The sequence below is a fragment of the Kwoniella dendrophila genome, chromosome 1, assembly GCF_036810415.1.
Source record: "Kwoniella dendrophila CBS 6074 chromosome 1, complete sequence".
Taxonomy (NCBI): Eukaryota; Fungi; Basidiomycota; class Tremellomycetes; order Tremellales; family Cryptococcaceae; genus Kwoniella; species Kwoniella dendrophila.
Genome location: NC_089476.1, coordinates 3,475,308 through 3,496,452, shown reverse-complemented (window position 1 = coordinate 3,496,452; position 21,145 = coordinate 3,475,308). Strand labels below are relative to the sequence as shown.

Here is a 21,145-nt window from a genome sequence, read left to right as displayed (position 1 = left end):
GTATCACTGCAGAATGAGAACCGGAACTGCTCTGATACGTAATGTTCCTGAAATCGCATTTCACAATAACAAAGCCGGTACGAGTACCGTGCAATCCGTCGTAGCAGTTTCCGTCTATACTTCTTCTTCTTTGTCATACATCTTCCAGTGCTTTCAGTCAACCATAAAGAGCAAAATGGTCTCTCTACCGCCCCTAGCAGCGATCTTCCTAACACACTTCGACGATATCCAAGGCCAATCGGTTATCTTCTACGCATCCTTACCGAGTAAGTCATAATCCGTTGATCAGGTTAGGATGATATCTAATTTCACCTATAGACCTACCAGCAGATACTATCGAACATACTACATTGCCATCGGGTCTACATGCCTTGGATTCCGATTTGGTGCTGTTTACTCACCATGAACTTCCTGGAGCAGGTGTGTTCCGTAGCAGGTTGAGTGATGAAGGTGCTAGAGGAAGAAGAATGGGTACTTTAGGTGTTGTCCTCGGTAAGTATCGCGCTTACCCACAGCTTACCTTCAATCCGCTTACATATTCCTCGGGATATTATCAGCAAAACCAGCTATCCCTTCTAATTTATTCTCCCTTCATGATTCTCTATCGTCATTATTTGATCAGCTAGAAGATCTGGAAACATCCCCTTTTGCGCCATCGACTTCATCAAAGCCATCCAGCGCAGTTTCTATCTTAGCCAAAATCTGGCATGATAATAGGGCTGACTCGCTACCAAGCTTTTCCAATACTACAAATGTAAAAGGCAAAGAGGCTACTAGGCAGGTCAGAAGGATGATAGACGGGAACTCTAGCTTGCCTGTAAGTTGACTTTACAACGAATTACGGTTCAAGCTGATAGATCTTATTGGACAGGTTGAACACCCTATAGCTTATATGCCTTCGCTACTAGGCGTTCTGGGCCCTTCTATTGTACCAGTGTACAAAGCTGCATTGTCTGGACAGCGAATAGTACGTCGTTAATCCATTCTCTCTTCCAATCAATGATGCCTTACTAACCACTGACGAATGTCGTAGATTCTGTATTCCACACCGCCTTTGCTTCCCCTATCCGCCTTCGCTTGGTGCATATGGTCGATGTCAGTGTCTCCTCCTGCGACACAGAATACCGAAGCTTCAGCATGGCTAGGTAACGTGGGCCTAATGGATCTTACCGACATGAAGAAGAGGAAAGGCGGGTGGATTGCTAGTAAGTGATACACTCTTGCTTTCATCACTCAATATACTAACTTACCATTCCATTTTTTAGCTACATCAGATGCAATCTATAAATCGCACCATACAGCTTATGACATGTTCATCGATTTATCTTCGATACCACTTTCCTCATCAACCGAAAGTGACATTGATAATATACCAAACACCCCTACCCCACAGATATTCTCGACATTCCATCAACCTAAACATACACTTATACCGATAACATATTCATTTTCAGATTTACCCCTATACAAATCATTATTGTTATTAACTTCTTCACCGCCTACTGTACATGCAGGGATAAGCAAAACGGGTGGATGGTGGTTGATGGCTTTCGAAATTCTAGAAAGAGCTTGGATGTTATGTATGGGAGTTTGTGAATTTGCTGTAGGTAGAGGAAATGTGGGTGAACAAGGTCATCTAAGACTTGATGAAGGTGAAGAAGATGCTAGGTTATTAGAGTCAAGTTTAGATGATGAAAACGATTTGATCACAATACCTCCTGGACAAGAAGATGAGATTGATCAAGAGCTTGAAGATGAAGCTATAAGACGAGGTAAATTGATCCTTAGACAACTGCATCATAATACCTATCATCTTCATTCCAGACTGCAGGAAGTCATCAGCAGTCGATCCCCAGGCACTAGCTCACGTTCAGCACCCCTTTCTCAAGTGGAAATCAAGCAGCTGATAGGTAGCAAATGGCCGCTTAGTGGTTCAGGTGGAGAAGCTCAATTCTGGGTAGACATAGCTAGAGTTTGGGGAATGACCATGGATCATAACGAAGAAGATTAGTTCTCAGTACGGCTTCGACCGAGACTTTCCAAGTTGTATAGCGCATGTTGAGTTAATTGAATGATAAAATGGTAGCAAGATTGTATTGCTAATATGCATGTATATACTACATCTGATATCTATTTACGTTACTTCATTATTGACGTTGCTCGATAATACTATTGTATTCTGTTTTACTCAATCTCCAAGGTACACCAGAATTACTCCAGAATTCTTCAGGATCTTCATCCTACAGATGGTATGAAACGAGATTAGCGACATGCGCTTATCAGCTGCAATTTCTTCACTTACTGCGTCAAGGTTAAGGACGGTAGCAATTTGTTGTAATCGAGTGAATTTATCCCTTGCTCCACCAAAGGTCGTTTGTGCAGACAAATAATTTGCTATGGCTCGAACATCCCGTTCAAATCGAATTGCACCAAGCTGTTTGATCAATACTGAGTTTGAACGAACTTTGCTAATACCGGAATAACCACGTACCTCTGTAAATCTTATACCTTGTATCATTTTCTCCCACGGTCTTACCAGAACCTCAACAGTCATATTGAAGAATTGCTGATAATTATGATCGGTGCAAGACTCCTGTTTTTGGTCAGACGTCAGCAGACATTCTATGAATTTTTGACCTGATGACTAACCTTATAACCTTCTACCAGATTTTCCCAAGCTCGTATGAACCTCTTCCTCACTATGTCTAACTCATCGGCTTCCGCAAACGTATCTTCATCGAGGAGGTATGTCACGTCTTTGTAACAGTCATCCAGTATACCTCGTAATCTGGGTTTGGTCAATTGATTGAAGAGCTGTTCCAATCCAGTCTGTATTCGCTTCTGTTAGTATACCCCTACCCCTTCGATACAAATTATAACTAGACTCACCTTGCAGGTCGTTCGGAATCTATTGGAAATATCTCTCAAAGTCTCCACTTCATCCTTCACGTGATGTATTTCAGTGTCTAGGAAAACTTGAGGCAGACTTGCAAGTATTTCATCCAGCAACCGTTCCATATAGTCGGCTGACACGTCAAGATCGTTTAGGTGAATCTGTAGTCATATCAGCTACAATTCGTCGAACATGCCGCGGTGGAGATGCTCACTATGAAGGCTGACCTCTGGTCCCTTTCTCTTTTGTCTTTCTCTGTACCTTGTGAGCTTGGGACTTGACCCATATAAACAGCATCCATCTTTTTCCTGATCACTCCTGTATAATCTCGTTCTATCACTTCTGCTAATTTCTGACGCATAGAACGGAGTGTTGCTATAGACCCACAAGATAGCAAACGGCCGATTACAAGCTTGAGAAGGTAGAAAGTGTCGTCCAAGATGGAGGACAGATGAGGTCGAATCGATGTGTCAGGAGAGTCCAGTCGATGAGCCTAAAGACAAAAGATACATAGTTAGCTTGGTGCAAGGCGAAACACCCGCTTAGACATACCTTCTCTATACTCATACGTAAGAACCATAACTCAAGTGGTTCGTAGTAAACTTTGAGCAGATTCTCGATAGCTTTTTGACTGCCTGACTGTTCAATCACAAGTATTTTATCGAGCTCTTCTTGCTCATCTTCCGCCCGTCCCGACTGAGAATTGGCATCGTCGTCGTTCTCCTCATCCTGATGTCGATGTCAGCTCTTCACTTGCATGAGATACGTCAGGTAACTCACCGCTATACGACTCCAAACGAAACGCCTGAAGAGTGCCCAACGACCACCCAATGCTACCAATTCACCTAGTACTCTATCTACATCTCTCGGATCGGGTCCACTCTCCTCTTCCTCAACAGGTAGGGTAGCAGCAGGCTGGGGAGCCACTTTTTTTCCACCAGGCGCATAGGATTGAAGCAGATTGGTTGCTGAAGACAGATGCGGCAAAGCGGCAGACGTTGTATTGGCTAAGGAAGCTAGAGATAGCTGCTGGACGGCAGGATTTGCAAGGGATGCGAACAATGGTGGGAACAAGGAGGGATTTTGAAGGAGTGGGAAGCGAGATTGTTTGGTATCCGATATCTTCAACAAGGTCGTCAGCATTTCTGAGTTGTATCCAGTCACAGCACCCAGTTGCACATACTAGTCGTCCGACTCGTCTTTCTTCTTCCCATCCTTCCACAATATTTCGCACTACTCTATCACTTTCGCCTACAAGTCTGCCCACTACAGTCCCCATTCGTCCTGTCCCGTAGTACTTGTCTACTACCGGCTGATGTTGATCTATGATATGAGCGATAGCCTCGAGCAAATTGGTGAGTGATGTTAGATAATATAACGGAGAAGATGCTATATTTAAGTGATTTAGCTTCATTTTGCCTCGAATACTGCAGTAATTCAACTTACTCTTGCCAGCAGTCGAGCTTCTTCCCTTCACGAGACCTACAACAAAATCTCCATATGCTTCTAGACCTTCTTCTTCTGCTCCTATACCCGGCCACAGACGAAAGAACCGACTAACGTTTTGTTCATCTTTTCTCTCTGCTGCGGCATCAAACTCTGTTCTAAAGGTATGTAATAGAACCTCACGCAGCTCCTGTAGAGTTTGTGCTGGAGGAAGAGGATATTGTGGGGTAGGCTGGAAGGACACATAAGCTTTGATGATAGGAAATCATTATTTTATCACTCACTACCACACCACCGGCAAAGCCTCCTTCAATTACCTCTTTCCGCACCGACATAGCCCTGCGACAAGCTCGCGAAGCTGATTCCCAATCCTGCTTCACTATAGCAGCTGAAATAGTGTACAGAGCATTCTTTACGACTATTAGTGTCCGACGTTTGTTATTCAGAACTCACCTTGAGCTCCAAGACTTCCGTAACTACGTCCGTTGCTTCTCTCACCCTTCCAACCTCTTCATCCAATCTACGCACTTTACCTCCGACTCTTTCACTTGTCTCCCATACTTTGGCCACTCTTTCTACTAGTCCTTCATCAGCATCCTCATACATATCGTGTCCATTAGATTGTAACCCTAAACCCCTCGAAATGGGATATACGCTTCTTCTTCCATCAACTTCCGCTGCAAGATTTCCAACATCCGAGCCTAGCTGTTTCAACCGAGAAAGGGCTTCATCTATTTGTGCTCTATCGGCGACCAGGGCGTTGAGTGAAAGCGAAAGTTCTGCTTCCCGTCTCGTCAACAGTGCTAATTGGGCTGCAATCTGGTCTGGATGTGTGATAACTCGAGGTGCAAGCTGAGTGGGTGAAGAGGGCCGGTCAGGTAAAGGATCAGGTATTATCGGTGATGGAGCTGACGGCATTGTTGTTACCGTCAACTCTTTTACAACAGCAAAATTAGAGTCGATAAGAAGTCTTGCTGGAGACAGTCCTCAAGGCCATCCTATGAAGAAAACAGAAAGCTTATGGTAATCTGATGATTGACAGTGACTTGCCTGTCGTAACAAAATGACAACAATAACATCCGATATCTAACGGGTAAGGGATTACGTAAAGGCTTGGTCCTCTTATATAGACCGGGGATCGTAAAAAGAAGACATACATTGTATTGTATCAGATCGTCCCAAGGTATGGTATTGACTAGCTTCACGGTGAGAACAGCCCTACATATGAGCGGGAGAACACTAGCCCGTCTCTGAAGACCAGAAACAGGAAGACCGTATGATTCCGAAATCATACAGTACTCCCACTTTTCACAAGTATCTGCCGTTCGCTTCACCTCTTCCCTAACCTCTTCAAAAAAAACCTGCGAATGTCATGTTCGCTTTCTTGGATATAAGGTTTCAACTTTCTTGGTTTTCATCTACGGCCATAGAATCTAGAAAATATCGGGTCTCGTTTGCTCCCCGCAATCAAGCTAGATGTCGCTCGATTAGTACCAAGGCGGGGGACCACTTGGGAATCCCGAGTGCTGTAGTTTTTGCTTGGGCGTTGACAGAGACTGAGTGATATATGGTGGCAAAGAGCTATGAATTTTCAGCAGAGAGAAGACATATATTGCAGTGATGAAAGACAGGTGTGACGTTAGTAACTGGACCGATCACATTTCTGCCAGTTAAGCCGATGTTAGTTACCCTTGTCTGACCGGAAATCACAATATGATTGCACCCATCCAGCTCAGATGATAAGAACACAACGTATGCGATGATAAAAACACAACGTATGCATACCAATGATGAAAGAAACCCTCTCTGTATCGCTTCTTCCCAGAAAAGCTATATTACCATAAAACCGATCTAACAATCTAATCTATTTGTAACCGACCATAGGGAAATAAGCGAATTCACTATGAGGAATCTCATCACCTTTTTGAGGTTTCCATTTTTGACCAGGTGGTGTAGGTGGTAATGCGTTTGATCCTGATCCGGTCTTGATTCCTGATCCAGTAAAAGCTTTACCTTGAGGTAATTTCTCTAAAACAGATGATAATGATGGTACAGATGAAGCTACAATTGATTCGTTTCGATCAGATGAATCTGATGATGGTGAAATGGCTGATGCATCTGATCTGACTTTTTCAGCTGTTTCAGGTGAAGGTAATGATTTTAATGTAGGTGATTCGAGTAATAATGCTGATAATTCGTTTTGTGTGATGGTTGATGTTTGTGGGTATGCTCTTCGTACCTGTCGTGTAAAACATCAAAAGATTGGCAAATATTAGCTTAAATACACAATTTAACCACATTTGGATCGATTCCGTCAAAGTATACGTTCAAATGCTTACATCTCGTTTCCAGTACTACGTAGGAACAATACGTCAATTGTCAGCAACGTATCCGGATTATCAGTTTCCCACTCGATAATGTCTAAACTTACAGGGTTGAAGGCAATATCACTTGCTTGTGTTGATGGAGTTGAATAACGTTCGGTTCTTGAGGCAGGTTGAGGGTATCGGTTTTCGGTTGGTATAGGAAGACCGGATGAAATATCAGGATTTACTATTTAGTTTATTGAAGAATGTCAGAGATGTTTCCAAAAAGCGAAATGAGTATCAGAACCGGTAGGACATTCGGAAGATACGAATACGGACAGTTCGAAGGAATTTCGGAAAAGTAGCCTCAAGAATTCAACTTACTAACGACAGCATCTCCTGTATACATTGAGATTTCAAGAACAAAACAATGACTATCATCAGCACCTGACCTATTTCCATATTCGATACCTGTTCTATCATGAGACCCCTGTGGATGGACCAAACCTATACATACGGAATTTCTTCCAGAAACCCTATAATGGTTTCATTCGTTAGCACTTAATCTCTCATTATCCCACCCGGCTACTGGAGATGATAGATATAGAATAGTTGATTGGCGAAGCGGACTTCAACAACTTACGGTTGGCATGGCATGGTATAATGTGTGGTCCGAACTCATTGGTTTAGGTTTTCCAGCATTTGCAGCATTTCTGATTATCGAAGTTGCTCTGACCATCTTGACAATATTTTTCTTCCTTTCCGCTTTTCCTGTGCAGTGCTGGTGGATGTCAAGTCAATTTTGGAGATGTAAGTATTTATGTATATTAATCTATATTTTATCTTCAATATGATGTATCGAAATGATAGCAACAAATGAGGTTGAAGGTATCTCATCATCAACAACTAATTCACTGCCATCGACCGCCACACCGTACGGAATTAGCGGAATTGAGGGCTCCACGTGTGCACCACCTGGTAACAAACGAATGGATTAATTAATATCAATGTTTAAATTATCGAATGTTCATGCATGATGATGGCCTTCTAGTGCAACAATCAAAAATTTGACCGAAGATTTGGAGATATGATACATAAAACATAACATAGCATAAAGTAGAAATAAAGGCTACAGAACAAACGCGTGAAAGTTTAATCATAAGATCGTTAGGCATTATAAGTGTCGCAAGGTAACTTTAATCGTGAACAGATTGTAATTGAGAATTACATCATGATAGTGCAAATAACTAAATATAGTATCTCCTTGGTCTGGGCCCTTGTCTTAGACCGCTATATCGCAAAATACGACCCACGATTAGCGTCTAATCAACCTCACATTACTAGGAATTTACTCACGAAGGTCCTCGTGGTCCGCTCCTGATATCTATACATATTCTGATAGCAAGAATAATGAACCATTCCAAGTATTCCAACCAGATTGTAACAAGACAGAACACATCATGTACAATTCTAGCTGGAATAGTGCTAGGTTCTTTGTTTTCGACTTCCTGTTTTATCTCTTCTTGTCTCGCTGCAGATTTGATAGCAGGTCTCAACTTCCGTATACCTCTTTTCGTAAGTGTTTGGTCAGGTTTCATTTCCAACAGGGCACATTCCTGCACTTTCTGTTTACCTTTGAAATCAAGCGATTGTTTTTGACTCAAATGACGAGCTTGATAATTTGACGAATTCATTCTTCTGTGAGCTAAAGCATATTTCCTAGGTGTATCTTTTGCTGAAACAGAAAACGCGATGGCTCGTTTGACAGGATATTTTCCATGATGCTTTGAGCTTGATAGTATTGGTTGTTTCCCTAGGGTAAACGCTGTCATTGAAGTAGTGTTGCTTGTCTTTATCGAAGTTTCGTCAGATAAAGCGAGATCTGATATGTCTTCAGAACCCTCCTCTTCCTGCACCCATTTGATCTTATCTGCTCCGCTGACGGTTGGCAATATAACATGACTGGATACCGTTGCTGGGCCAAGTTTTACAGGTTTTACACGAGATGACGATTCCGGCTGATCTGTAAATATTGTTGACGGTGCCAAAGCGATGGCCAACGATGACAAAGCGGCTGATACAGTAGGTGGTAACGGATATGCTGGTTGGTATATAGGCGAAATAAAAGACATGTCGTCATCAACAAGTTGGTCAGGCTCATCGTCATTGTCATCATGATGAGTTCCGTGCGAAATCGAGGCATTAACGTTAACCTTTGATCTTGAGGGCGGTGAAGGCGAAGAAGCTTCATTTTGCTGCCATTGTATATTCTCTAAACTTCTAAAGCCCTTATCCCAGTCATCTCCAAACTCGCTACCTAATTCGCTGCCCAATGTTCTACCTAGACCCATTCCAGGTTCTACACTAAGGCTTCTCTCGATCTGACTTCGCATATTTTCGATGCGCGAATTGAGAGAAGCGAATGCCGGGCTAGTGCTAGGAGAGCAGGATGTCTCGCGTGAATGTGAGTTGAAATCGATAGTACGTCTCACTTCGGGTGAGACATCCACGACGAGTGAGTCCTTTGATGGCCATGGAGATCGAGGTATCGAAGTCCCAGATTGTGAGCTGTCTTTGGATCCGCGTCTGGACGAGGGTTTCGCTGATGGAGAGATGTGAGGAGACTCGATCGTAACCCGGGGTGTTCTTTTGTGGGGAGAGTGATTTGTCGTTCCAGAACCGCTCGCCCTTCTGAAACTGACTTTTCTTGGAGATAGATGTTTTGTGCTCGGAGACTTGTTCTTGAGGGTTTTACCCAACCCTACAAGATATTTATCACCAAGCGATCCCTGGGATGGTGCTGCTGTTGAGCCCTCTCTTCCAATTGACGTGCTGCTGATAGAATCGAGTTCATCCATCGGTATGGTGAGTATGGCACGAGGAGATTGCTCTACTTCTCTTCCCTCATCCTGATCTTGCTGTTGGTTTTGATCGAGATGATTTAGTAGTTCGCTCGTATCAAGCAGATCTGCTGTTAGAGAAGGATCTTCCGAGACCTGCTGGTGAGAGGATCGAGTAAAACCGCCAGTTACGAATTCGGGGAAAGCCGTATATCCCCATCCAACTGATCCTGTACCACCTAAGTGTGATTTTGCGTTGATCTCAATTATAGGATCTGCTTGAGTTTCTCTCTCCTGGCTCTTCCTTCTAACACCGGCTTGCCCAATTACGCTTTCTCTCAAAGCATCCTGTTCACTTTTTTCTCTTCGTTCATCTACCTTTGATAACTCCCTTTGCATTTTATCGACTTCTTTTCTCCACCTTGCAGCTGCCTTTCTCTGATTATCTTCACCTTCTCTAGCTTCGGCTAAGGCTTGTTCGAGTATTATAATTCTATCTTCAGCTTCCGCATGTAAGGCGGCTAAGCGGGTGTACCTAGGTGTTGGATGTTGTACGGGAATTGAGGAATGGGCTCCAAAGATTGTAGGTCTAGTCTTGTTTTGATGTATGGAGAATGATGTTGACCTGTTTATACTGCGTGTGTCGCCATATGACCGTACGGAATTCCGAGTATAGCGTTCAGGGGATGGAATAGTTAATGGGGATTCCAATGCATATTGAGGAAAGTGAGGAGAAAGAAATGAAGGCGTTCGACGATGATGAGTACTGGTCGTAGATGGATAATTGTCTATCGGAGAAAAGTCTTGAGTGGTAGTCAATTCTGCTTGAGGAATACGCATAGGGAACTGATTAACGTTGTGGGTGAAAGGTGATTCTGGAAGAGCGTGGTTGAAAGGGCTATGAATATCTTGTATATGGGGAAAACGAAGTTTGACTTGATTAGGTAGGATTGCCATGACTTGCTCGTGGCTCTTGAGAGCTTCTTCAGCGACTCGAGCAGCTACAATTAATTCTAACGACATGAAGCGGTTGTCAATTTCGATAAGCTTTTTAAGGTCAGGGTACAAGACTCACCTTCCTCTCGTCTTTGAAGCAAGTCTTCTAATTCCCTCAGCCTCGTATATACATCTCTTCTACTTAGACTATCATTGTCCTCACTCATTTCCCCTGCACCTTGTTTCGACAAGATGAGCCGTTCGCTTGGACCTGTAGCAAGTTCTCCTCCTTCTGTCGTGCTTCTTTGTCTTTGAATACGGTAACGATTATCCGAGACTGGAGAGGTCAATGGTCTTCTGGATGATGTAGCTAAGCTTTGATGAGGAGGGGTGGACGGTTTAGCGGATGACAAGTCCGAATCCACATGTTGTCGAGAGGAGTTCAGCAGAGTTTGACCATAAGGTGGTGGTGGCGAGGTTTCAGAATTATCATTATTGATTGTATTTTGCTTAAGTGTTAAGATACCTAGACCGACGCCCGACGGCTTCGGATTTTGAGCGTTTAAAGCAGCGCTGGCATTATCGTGGACAGAAGCTGCTGTGATATTTGTTCCAGACGTACTCGAAGCGATATCCAGCGAAAAGCTTACATCCGCCGGACTGGCACTAATCCTACTAAGGTTATTTCTAGCATCCTCTTGCCTTTCTCGTATGTATGACGATAAAGGTGTCTCTTCCGCTTGGAGCTTGTCGTCAACTCCTGATGTGGAAGGTGTAGATGATGATTTTACTGGTGCGGATTTGGAGCTGACGAGGGAAGGTCTTTGCCGACTAAGGGATCTAGGTGGTTTAGGTCGTCTCGTAGCAGGAGTAGGAGTGTACATCATCTTGACTGAAGTTCACCTAAACATCGAAGGTCAGTATACATGCAGAAGAAGAATGCATGATAACAAATACATATCATCAGAGTCAGAAAGTACCAGCACTTACGAGTGAAGAATCCAAAAATTTTGAGCTGAGGTGAATCCAGACTGAAAATCCAGCCCACTCCTGACTCCCGCCAATTCTAATCCTTGTTGAAATCTATTGCTGCTTAGAATGTACAGTAAATTAAGTTTGTATTGTATCGATTATAGTATTTCTAAAGAAGGTACAGTGGTGACTGATTGAATGTATGTATCCACGAAGTAAGAGGTTATGATATTGAAGAGTTTGAATAGAATATTTTCTGGGTTGACTTTGTTAAGTTACGGTTGTCACCAATCCTGATTTTTGATCTTGAATTGGATTGAATTGTTTATCTTTAGGACTTGACAGTCGATAATCCAGGGCGGTATCACGTTTACTTATCGTACTAGCCGTGTTATCACCCTTGGATGATAGGGTTTCATCACGTTTCAGGTGAATCTGATATTTTTTGTAAATGGCGTGAGAGTCACTAAAATTGTATTACGCTATCATGGTCTAACGAGCAAGGTCCAAAGAGAGGTCGTTGGTGATATTATATTGATACACTTTTTTTTTTGGTCACAGTACATGCTGCTGATCATATAAGTCTGCTTTGGACTGCAGAGTGTCGATAATTCTATGTTTACATTTTCGATTGTCTCAGATGTTTGATAAACATATATTGTATCAGCAAATTCCATCAGTTGGAGTCAAAGGAGAAAAGATAAGATGTTTTGCGTGAGAAAACAGTGAAAAGAGAGGCGCGTCTGATGGATATTACGGCAATTTATGATAACCGGAGATAACCGGAGAATTCAAAACAGAGATGATCAGAATGATAGATTTCAAGACATCCAGCGATTGTTCTTACAGATTGCGTTTATATAACAATACAAAGCTGACTACAGTAATAACTTGTATAGATAACGTTTACAATCTACTGCATGACCACCGCGGAAAACCCACATTTACCACCGTTCTGGCTTGATGATGGAATCATAAGAAAGATGAGGACATCCTTCAGCATCACAACCTTTGCTTTGTATAGTATTTCCCCACCATTCAAAATTTGACGCTGCTCCTGTATAAGTTATACAAAAATATATTAGGATTACAGCTATAGCAACTCCAGCATCAAGTGCAATGGCAGTAATCATATTATATTTTCTCCACCAAGTAGTTTTCTTTTTATGTAAAAGATACCCAAAAATGAAAGCAACAACAAACCAAGCTGAAAAGTTGATACCTGTATTGACTGGGATTTTTGTTCCCGAGGCGATGAGTAATACTGGATTGACCAATTTCCAATAGCTTCTAGGGTATCTTCGCTGCATGGTGAAAACGAATAAACAGATTACCACTGCTGCAATGATGAAACAGTAAATTTCAACATATCTTCCACCTGAAGCGAAAAGCTTATCACCCAATAAACCCCAAGCGACATGTTGATTGAACGTAACTTCGGCTGAACGACAAGTGAAGTTGTTTCAGCTATGGCTGTACATATATTCGGTGTATGTTTTAATGCCCAATAAGTGACAGCTCCATTAACCAAAGAAGACCATACACCAGCAAGAAAGAGTAATACAGCTGTAAGTCGAGGTGGAACTTTGAGGTAATGACCAATTTTAGCTGCTTCGGATTGATGGAGAGCATGTTGAAGTGTGCCATAGCCGAATACTGTAAAGTACATACAAGCGATAGGCTGACCTTTTAACCAAAAACTTGATACCATCTCTAAAAAATTGTTAAGTTGCATAACGAAATTTGCTCGAGCTTCAATCAAAGCTAAGGGGATATAAAACGATCCGCAGAGTAAGATCGAAACGACGAAAGCACCACCGCTGATCTGCATTTCTTCTTTCCAGACCTCACAGTAAACTATACCAATTGCGAGACCTACTACCATAGACAGTAGATACCACCATTTCGAAACTTGTTTATATCGATCCATCAAGACATTATGTCGATCATTAAGTTTACCTCTATTTCTAATAGGTTCCCAAAAATCTTGTCTCCAATTCAAACCAAATGTGATAATCATCGAAGCGAAAGAAGCTACACCTAAAGCTGAATTGAGTACAAATGCAGCTGGAATCATTAAAGGTGAATAGCTAAGATATTTAGTTTCGTCCAAAATCCAATTACTATTTACAACATTTGAAAAATCGTATTTTTTACCTTTTACAGTAAACAATTTATTCGTCATTATGGGTAAATGAGCTGACTGCCATGTGTTGGTATAATAAAGAATTGGAAGGATGATCCAAGTCCAAAAAACAAATGACCCAAAAATACAGCATGCCGCCCAGAACGGAACTAGGAGCGGATTCGATAAATTGGATATCTGGGACCAATCCAAAGCCAGAGGAAATAAACCTAAACCAGTCTGAACACCAAAAACTTGTGACAACGTTGCATTCTTTGGTGATGACCATGATATGAAAGCACCTATATCCGCTAATACAGTGAAAATGAAACCTGATATCCAATAATACACAAAAGAACCACCAAAAACTATTCCGAATAGTGCCATCCTAGATATTTTCCAAGTGCGACCTTTTTCAGTTTCTTTTGATTTTTTGCCAAATTGATCTACAGCACTGATCAATGCAATTTGCCCTAATACACCAGGCCAAGTAACGTTTGCAGGTTTGATAAGAACATTCTCTGCTAGACCCATCCAACCAAATGAAATCATATAACAGACTAAATTCAGATAAAACACTCGACCAATACCGATATCGATGTTGAAGTATTTCACTTGTTCAACTACGAGTGTATTGGTGAGTCCTGTAGCTATACAGACATTGGTGAACATCAGTACACAGGCGTGTTCCTTTCGAGTAAACGGACCGGGATTAAGATGAATTTGTTGACCAAACCCGACAGGAATAGACCATTGAGGAAGAAATGAATGCCAAGCCAGACCTAATGGCCAGGATACTAAGACAGCTACTACGTTGGAAACGCTGACAGTGGGATAACGAAGTTGAAATAAAGCATCTACCCCGGCAATGAGAGTGGTGATACCGAAAGTCAAAATCCACATCCGAAGGGTATTTGCCGAAGCACCGGAATCATCATGCAAATCTGTTATACCACTAACATCTTCATTTGTAAAATCGGCAGCTTCATTTGTAGATATCGAAGATTTTGTAGCAGTTTTCGAAAGATCGTCGCCGGGACGGACAGTGTCGTAACGATCATCTACATTTGGATCCGGATCAAAGTGGAGTTTTTTGTCATGAGTAGGAGTATCGAAAGAAGGTGTTGGATGCGTTTAATCAACACTTAGTTCCGGCACTGGTTCGGTCATAATCCCGTTTTGATTGAAACAGGATACAGGTATTCTGCTATAACAATGGGAATCAGTTCAGCGTCATATATGTCTGCCTATACTATGGAATAATCCGTTAGGAAGAACTTACATGTACTATTCTCAACGCTGTTCCGACACTCAATAGCGGTAAGTGGATTACCGCAAGATGATATTGCGAGATCATACTTCTAGATATGTATATATATCCAAAATCATCATGTAAAGCAAAGAGTAAAGCGTAAATTCCTTTCTATAAGATAACTAAGTCTCCGATACCGCTCGACTTGCCTGCCTGTAAAAAGAAAATAATGGTATGTAGTATATCTCAAAATCGGCCGATTATACGTAGGTCCATCGATTTATCGAAGCTGATGAAGTTATTTCTGGAAATAAATTTTTCCTTGCAAAGTCCCGTCGAGTAAGACCGTTCATTTCATCAGCCTTCGGAAGCTATTTTTCGCCATGACTAATCACTCGTTAATCAGATAAGATCATTTGGGCGTTCCGCAAGGGGTATAAGGCATTAGAAATTCGTCTCTGGAGTGTTCCTGCAGATTGAGTACAGTAATATATATGAAGTAGGCATCGCTAGGCGAACGCAATATTATTGATGGAAATGGAGGAAGTGAAATGCCTCAAAATCAGCTCAGGGCACATGAACGTTTTGACAGATGCTGGCGCTTGTCAGTACAACTAGGCTTATGGAATTTCAAACAAGCACAACCTGGAAATTTGTAGCTGTGAGGGTCGAAATACAATCTTAAAGGGAACCGCAATCACGGCGACTCAACCTGAAGTTGACACATTCGGAGCGGTCTATTTTAGTGTAAAGCTAAGCTACGGACTTATCGTTATCGGCCGACATAAGGTCGCTTTTCACCGATAAGTATATACGGCCGTACACCGACTTTCAACCATGTTGTCATACAACATTATCAGGAGCAGAGAAGTATGTTGACCTTATGGAACAACAGAAGTCTCTCTGATTAAGACAACATTTTCATTATGTCCTACATCTCATAAAGGACAGGTAAGAATTTACATTACGAAGATTACAACAACCGGATTATGGTGTTGACTTTGCAACTCTGCTTCACACTTCCGCGATGATTCTGATCTGCAGAACCATATCTTCCATTGCCTATACCCTGGTATCGCTTAGTCCTAATTCACCTCTAGCCCATCTTTCTGAAGCTCTTTCCAACCCTTGTAGTTCCTTTTCACCAACTAAATTTTTAACAATTCTGAACATCTCATTTAAACCGACTGCTATGTGTACTAATGCTATATTTGCTGTGGCAAACAATGCTAATTGTTCATCCTGTTGGGTCAAACGAGGTAAAACAATAGCAACGAGTAAATGTAAGCTGTCATAGACCGAGGGGGCCACATGCCATCGAACAATAGACTTACATGTATAGATGACCATGTCATATTCCCCTGTAATACATTAACCGCATCTCTCGTAACCATTTCCATACCATCGGCCACACTTTCACGGTCACCGGTAGTGACATTATTGTCGAGATAACTGCCTGTCTTCTCTATCATATCACCATTGGTATTGATGCTTCTGCCGCGCTGATGCCTAGCCATGCCTTTCATTGCATTTCGATGAATAGCTAATTTCTCAAAGATAGGTATCATAGGTGGTAATGGTTCCCCAGTTCGTAATGCTTGTTGCAAGATCGAAAACATCGAGAGACAGTCGGCAATCTAATACGGCGTGTTTCCTCTTTAGCTTCACTCGGGCGAATATACAAACCTTAGTTTATTACTCACAAAAGCAGGATGCATCAATTCTGACCTAGTAGCAAGCCTCTTGCACCATTTTACATCCATTCTTGAATATGCACTCGAAAGAAGAGCAAGGGTCGAAAGAATCTGACTTTGTGTTTTGAACAGCGCTTCGTACTTCTTCTTGGGCCAGGGACCCCTGGAGTGTGGAGTATAGAACGTCAACTATGAGTGGTAGACTTTAGGCGGATCAATACTCACCTAAGACCTGGTTCAACGCTGTTAAAGGCCAATCGAAGCTGTTTAGCAAAAGAACCGAACAACATTTACTGATGGCAAACTTACCCTGCATATGCGAGTTGAGGCTGCATAGCCATGATCCGTCCCTACAGAAACAGTGTAAGCTTTCGCTCGATCATAGCTATGGGAGAAATTTCACTCACCAAAACTTTCAGGAAGCCACCCTTATATCTTTCTCTCCTGGCTTCAGCAATTTTACCCTTATTATTACCGTCGGTTTCAGCATTGTCATGGTCTAATTCGCTTTCGATACCAGTTACGACTTTTCCGTATAAATCGCCAATATCGGACATGTTCTTGGCCAATTTTCGACGGAATAGCGCACGTGCAGTGACGGGATGAGGGAATAACATAACGATAAAGGCGGCAGTGAAACCTTTCCATAACAAAATTAGCTATAGACACCACTTTCCAAACCATATTATCAGTAACATACCTATCATGACTAATAATGCTCTTCTACCAGCTAATCCAGCTCCCGAGCCTTGATTTGCGGTCTGATATACATGTTCATCTACCCACGAGTAACCAACAGTGAACTGTTCCCATATCATTTTGGTTAATAAGCATTTGAATAGCATTTATCATTAAGGGTACTATTAAACTCACCATTAAAGTAACATTGGTCATAAGGAAGAACGGTGATTTCTCCATTGGTATCGCAATACGTATAAACAAACAAGGAGCAGCTAGTACCATCTATTCCAAAACATATTATTAGCATACGACCAAGATTATTGAGGGTCATGAATTACAATCATCTTACCGTAGCGGCCGCGACACCGTAAGGATTGCCTGATCCTTTTCCAGAGCCGATATACCAGGCCAGCATACCTAATATAAGACCGAAGACAGTACCCGACTATGAACTATCTGGTCAGTCATAGTAGATAATAACCCTATATATGGTTTGGAACATGGCTTACCATACGAAGCACGAACTGGAGTATTTGTTCACCTGTAAATACACCTAATCCTGTCTGAGCCATGATCAATGCCCATAGACCACTAAATCCCGATAAGTCAGTAAGCCTATATTATATATATAGGGCAACGACATACCGGTTAGTGTAGGTAAAATACGCAGATGAATGACAAACCGCTGGGATCCATAATGCCACAGATACCAATCCATACTTGAGAGCGAAAAGACCCGATGCACCGGTGAGACCTTGCCAGATATGATGAACTGATCTACCAAATCGTTGGAAAGCATTTCTTGGATCCTCTGCATCCGGATCTTTGGCTAAGATATGTCGTCAATCTATCATTTATAGTTCGGCTAAAACAGGTCAACGAAAACATACCATGAGTTTTAACTTTCTTCTCTTTCTTTGGTTTTTCTTTCCCTTCAACAGCTGTACTAGTCTCGCTCCTTGCTTCATCATGTCCATCTTGTTCATCTTCTTCCACTGACCTATTTACATTCACCGATGAATGATCATCTGTTCCCATAGCTAAAGGATTTCCTCCTTCCTTCTCATTTGCGGATTTCACGACACTCTTAGTGAACGCACTAGGCAATTGAATTCTGCTTGTAGGGTTTTCTCTTTCAATTTGAATCAAACATTCTAAGAGTTCTATCAAATCAATCGTAAAACCTATAAGACTTGATGTGAAGACGAAACATCTGAACAGATCCCTTGAAGCGTACCGGTATCTTTCTGCTGAATCTGGCTTGAGTTCTCCTGTATTTGGGTCGAAATTATCTTTATATGAGTCCAGCATTGAGAAATGTTTACCCTCCCTAAATTCCTTTAGAGCATCCTTGACTGCAAGAATATTTGCCTCTCGTTGTGTAATATCTGGTGCGGTTGACGGTTTCTTCTTCCATCTAGTATGGTTAACCAGTAACAGCCATTCTGTTATATCGTCCAAAGCTTTTGCAGAAGACTTTCTCAGCTCTGCTGTGGATTCAGCTAAAATCGGCAATAATCCTGTCAAGCTATGAGCCTCATCAATGTTCTTCTCCATCTGGTCGAGATGAGCTTTAGATCTGACGTTGGAATGCGAAGATATATCATCTAGGGTGTTTTTGACAGATTGTTGTTGTTCATCGATAATCATCTGCAACCAGGAGATCGCTATCAGTATGCTAATGTCCAACGCTACAATCAAGTTGAACGGCGACTCACTGAGAAACTCGCCAAACCATAGGCTCGCAAACCGAGGTTCTTGACTTTACCAAACAGCTTCTGTAGATCACCGGGACCTACCTGACCTCTCGTGATTTCCAACTGTAGAAGAGCAGTCTGTCCTTCCAACGCAGTCACAGCAGCAGTGTGACCCGCTCTGAGAGCATAGGACTGGACAGCTAGCTCATGCCACTTTTCCGTATCTTTTGGAGGTGTCATAACCACCTGATTTTGCAACTTGAAAAGTTTAATAGTAGTGCCTAACATTTTCGTCGTTACAGCATCCAACATGATGTGGTTTAGTGTTTGAGGAAAAATCAGGAAGACACAGACTATAGCAATCGCTATATATACCCCCGCTGGTATGAGCAGTTGTTTCTACGATCGTTTGTCAATATTACACAATTCGCCGTCACAGCATTTTCACTCACAGCTAACGTATACTCTGGGATGGGGAATAGGGGGCCGAACGAACACATCACTAGACATCAGGTCAGCATCTGGGCAGCTCTTTAATCAGATGAAATCATGTACCCACAATCTAAGATGATGGTACCAAAGATACAACCTAATGTTCTGTATTCCATAAGCTTCCTCAATAATTGGGATAAACTTACAATCTTGGTCGGGTTGCTCTTATAAGTCCCAAAAAGTAACAACCAATAAATAAAAAAATACCATAAACTGCTGATGAGCCTGGATCAAGGAATGCTCCACGGAATATAGAGGCTTGATCTGTGTCGGAAAGGCGATTAGCGTATTTGTTGGCTAGTGCAGAGAGTGACTTACATTGTGCTTCTATGTTAGCGGTGGTATCGTAGCTACAAGTTGATCATCAGATATTTACGATATCACTTTGTTTGAGCTCTAGCTTACCCAGATTGTTCTCTCCGTACTTGACTGGCATATAGAACCTGATCTCTAGCTCGAAGAGCAGAAGCCATAGCAGCACATCCCCAAGCCCAACCGAAACATAAACCGATTATGAGGGTGAGAAGAGCGAAGAGGTAAACGCTCAAAGCCATATATGGTGGCAGCATCTGACTTAGGAGAGCACCAAAGAAAGCGGCTTGGCCTATCTTGTTCAAAGCTGCAACGGTATCAAGATAGATCAGTCGAGTTGACAGTTTTTAAGAGCTAATTAACTTACAGTTTTGAGCTAGCATAGGGACCATCGCTCCTAAAGTCGTTATCATGCATCTCGTGAAGTTCTTCCATTGTCTTCTATCTGTCAACGAAGGTGTGAACCAGGTGGGGATATGTAGTGTTTTTTCTAGTTTGGCGACGAATCCCTGGGGTTGGCTAGATTGTTTTTGTTCAATCACCTCGTTTGGTTTCTGCGGGGAAGATTGAGTATGTTCGGCAGCTTCTGTTTTGTGTGACATCTTGAAGGATTATTGTACAAACATATTTTCAGCTCAATACAGGATTGCAAGTTTGAAATCTGGTGTGAAGATCTTCCTGGTCTCTTGGGCTTATTTTGTTTGTATTTGAATATCGAACAGGTCTCGGGGGCCTTGTTGTTATCGGTTTCAAATTCTTCTTAGATTCCTTTGATGATGTCACTTGAATTACGCACGTCGTTGAAGCAGTCAGGTTCCGTTTTCTTTATCGAGGATACGATGGATGATTTATGATATAATGAATAATAATGATTTTTATCGCAGTATACGACATTCGTGATATCTATATATCTATTCTATATAGTCAGTCGCAATTTACTACCTACTACCTTTATACAACAGATCTGTTATTAGATTCCCTCGATTGTTTTGTAGGCTTGTATGTTGGGATGAGATGTGATAATTGATTGAAATTGAACCAAACAAACACAAACCATTCGGTAGATGCCGCTTAATCCGGTAATTATATTCTAAATTACCTTGTGCCTGAAACTATAAATGAGTAAATCTCTCTTTCGAACTCAATCCTCAAAAAGCTTGCAAGACGACGAGAATCAAAAAAAAACTACGACACCCGGGATTCCCAAGTGGTCCCCCACCTTGGTACTAGCCAGGCGATAGATAGCTTAGCTGCGCCGAGCAGACGAGAGGCGGCGTTTTCTACCTTCTATGGTCGTAGATAACTGCAAGCGGTGTTTGTACAATAGAACTCGTAAACAAGAATACTGGAATCTGCCAATGTGAGATCTGCTGCTACCTTTGTGATGCCAGAATGTGAAGAGGATCGATCAACGTTCTGATAATCCCTTTCATGGGGGGACTCAGCTCCTTTGAGCCCGTCGGAGATGCCATATTTCCAGACTGACAGGGGTCCTCAAA

General features: G+C 42.1%; 7 protein-coding genes and 2 non-coding genes across 9 annotated transcripts; 2 read left to right on the top strand and 7 right to left on the bottom strand.

The window, feature by feature from the left end:
• Positions 1-175: 175 nt before the first annotated feature.
• Positions 176-2,011, top strand: L201_001242 (uncharacterized protein; the record flags this gene model as incomplete). The annotated part of the gene is made up of 6 exons (XM_066217032.1): positions 176-266; positions 319-492; positions 558-817; positions 872-967; positions 1,034-1,205; positions 1,266-2,011. The coding sequence occupies 6 exons, from the start codon at positions 176-178 to the stop codon at positions 2,009-2,011; spliced, it is 1,539 nt and encodes a 512-aa protein (XP_066073129.1).
• A 136-nt stretch (positions 2,012-2,147) lies between these two features.
• Positions 2,148-5,257, bottom strand: L201_001241 (uncharacterized protein; the record flags this gene model as incomplete). Its single annotated transcript, XM_066217031.1, has 12 exons — positions 2,148-2,240; positions 2,303-2,434; positions 2,492-2,593; positions 2,650-2,829; positions 2,890-3,054; positions 3,108-3,386; positions 3,446-3,622; positions 3,674-4,015; positions 4,077-4,282; positions 4,340-4,571; positions 4,624-4,749; positions 4,793-5,257. 12 exons carry the CDS (start codon positions 5,255-5,257, stop codon positions 2,148-2,150), a joined length of 2,499 nt encoding a protein of 832 aa, XP_066073128.1.
• Positions 5,258-5,758: 501 nt separating this feature from the next.
• L201_001240 lies at positions 5,759-5,873 on the top strand. Its single transcript, XR_010725543.1, has one exon. It is a non-coding gene; the product is annotated as a 5S ribosomal RNA (ribosomal RNA).
• Positions 5,874-6,203: 330 nt separating this feature from the next.
• Positions 6,204-7,384, bottom strand: L201_001239 (uncharacterized protein; the record flags this gene model as incomplete). The annotated part of the gene is made up of 5 exons (XM_066217030.1): positions 6,204-6,578; positions 6,679-6,693; positions 6,771-6,892; positions 7,163-7,181; positions 7,289-7,384. 5 exons carry the CDS (start codon positions 7,382-7,384, stop codon positions 6,204-6,206), a joined length of 627 nt encoding a protein of 208 aa, XP_066073127.1.
• Positions 7,385-7,892: 508 nt separating this feature from the next.
• L201_001238 (uncharacterized protein) lies at positions 7,893-11,308 on the bottom strand (the record flags this gene model as incomplete). The annotated part of the gene is made up of 3 exons (XM_066217029.1): positions 7,893-7,935; positions 8,002-10,498; positions 10,561-11,308. 3 exons carry the CDS (start codon positions 11,306-11,308, stop codon positions 7,893-7,895), a joined length of 3,288 nt encoding a protein of 1,095 aa, XP_066073126.1.
• Positions 11,309-12,337: 1,029 nt separating this feature from the next.
• On the bottom strand, positions 12,338-14,875 carry L201_001237 (OPT family small oligopeptide transporter; the record flags this gene model as incomplete). Its single annotated transcript, XM_066217028.1, has 4 exons — positions 12,338-12,834; positions 12,939-14,579; positions 14,677-14,725; positions 14,801-14,875. The coding sequence occupies 4 exons, from the start codon at positions 14,873-14,875 to the stop codon at positions 12,338-12,340; spliced, it is 2,262 nt and encodes a 753-aa protein (XP_066073125.1).
• Positions 14,876-15,832: 957 nt separating this feature from the next.
• L201_001236 (uncharacterized protein) lies at positions 15,833-19,450 on the bottom strand (the record flags this gene model as incomplete). The annotated part of the gene is made up of 15 exons (XM_066217027.1): positions 15,833-16,012; positions 16,105-16,407; positions 16,474-16,627; positions 16,690-16,707; positions 16,774-16,814; positions 16,872-17,104; positions 17,165-17,267; positions 17,338-17,427; positions 17,495-17,590; positions 17,655-17,736; positions 17,791-17,974; positions 18,036-18,795; positions 18,864-19,241; positions 19,295-19,344; positions 19,402-19,450. 15 exons carry the CDS (start codon positions 19,448-19,450, stop codon positions 15,833-15,835), a joined length of 2,721 nt encoding a protein of 906 aa, XP_066073124.1.
• Positions 19,451-19,476: 26 nt separating this feature from the next.
• On the bottom strand, positions 19,477-20,248 carry L201_001235 (uncharacterized protein; the record flags this gene model as incomplete). The annotated part of the gene is made up of 4 exons (XM_066217026.1): positions 19,477-19,598; positions 19,653-19,684; positions 19,740-19,953; positions 20,014-20,248. The coding sequence occupies 4 exons, from the start codon at positions 20,246-20,248 to the stop codon at positions 19,477-19,479; spliced, it is 603 nt and encodes a 200-aa protein (XP_066073123.1).
• Positions 20,249-20,829: 581 nt separating this feature from the next.
• Positions 20,830-20,944, bottom strand: L201_001234. Its single transcript, XR_010725542.1, has one exon. It is a non-coding gene; the product is annotated as a 5S ribosomal RNA (ribosomal RNA).
• Between the last annotated feature and the right edge of the window lie 201 nt (positions 20,945-21,145).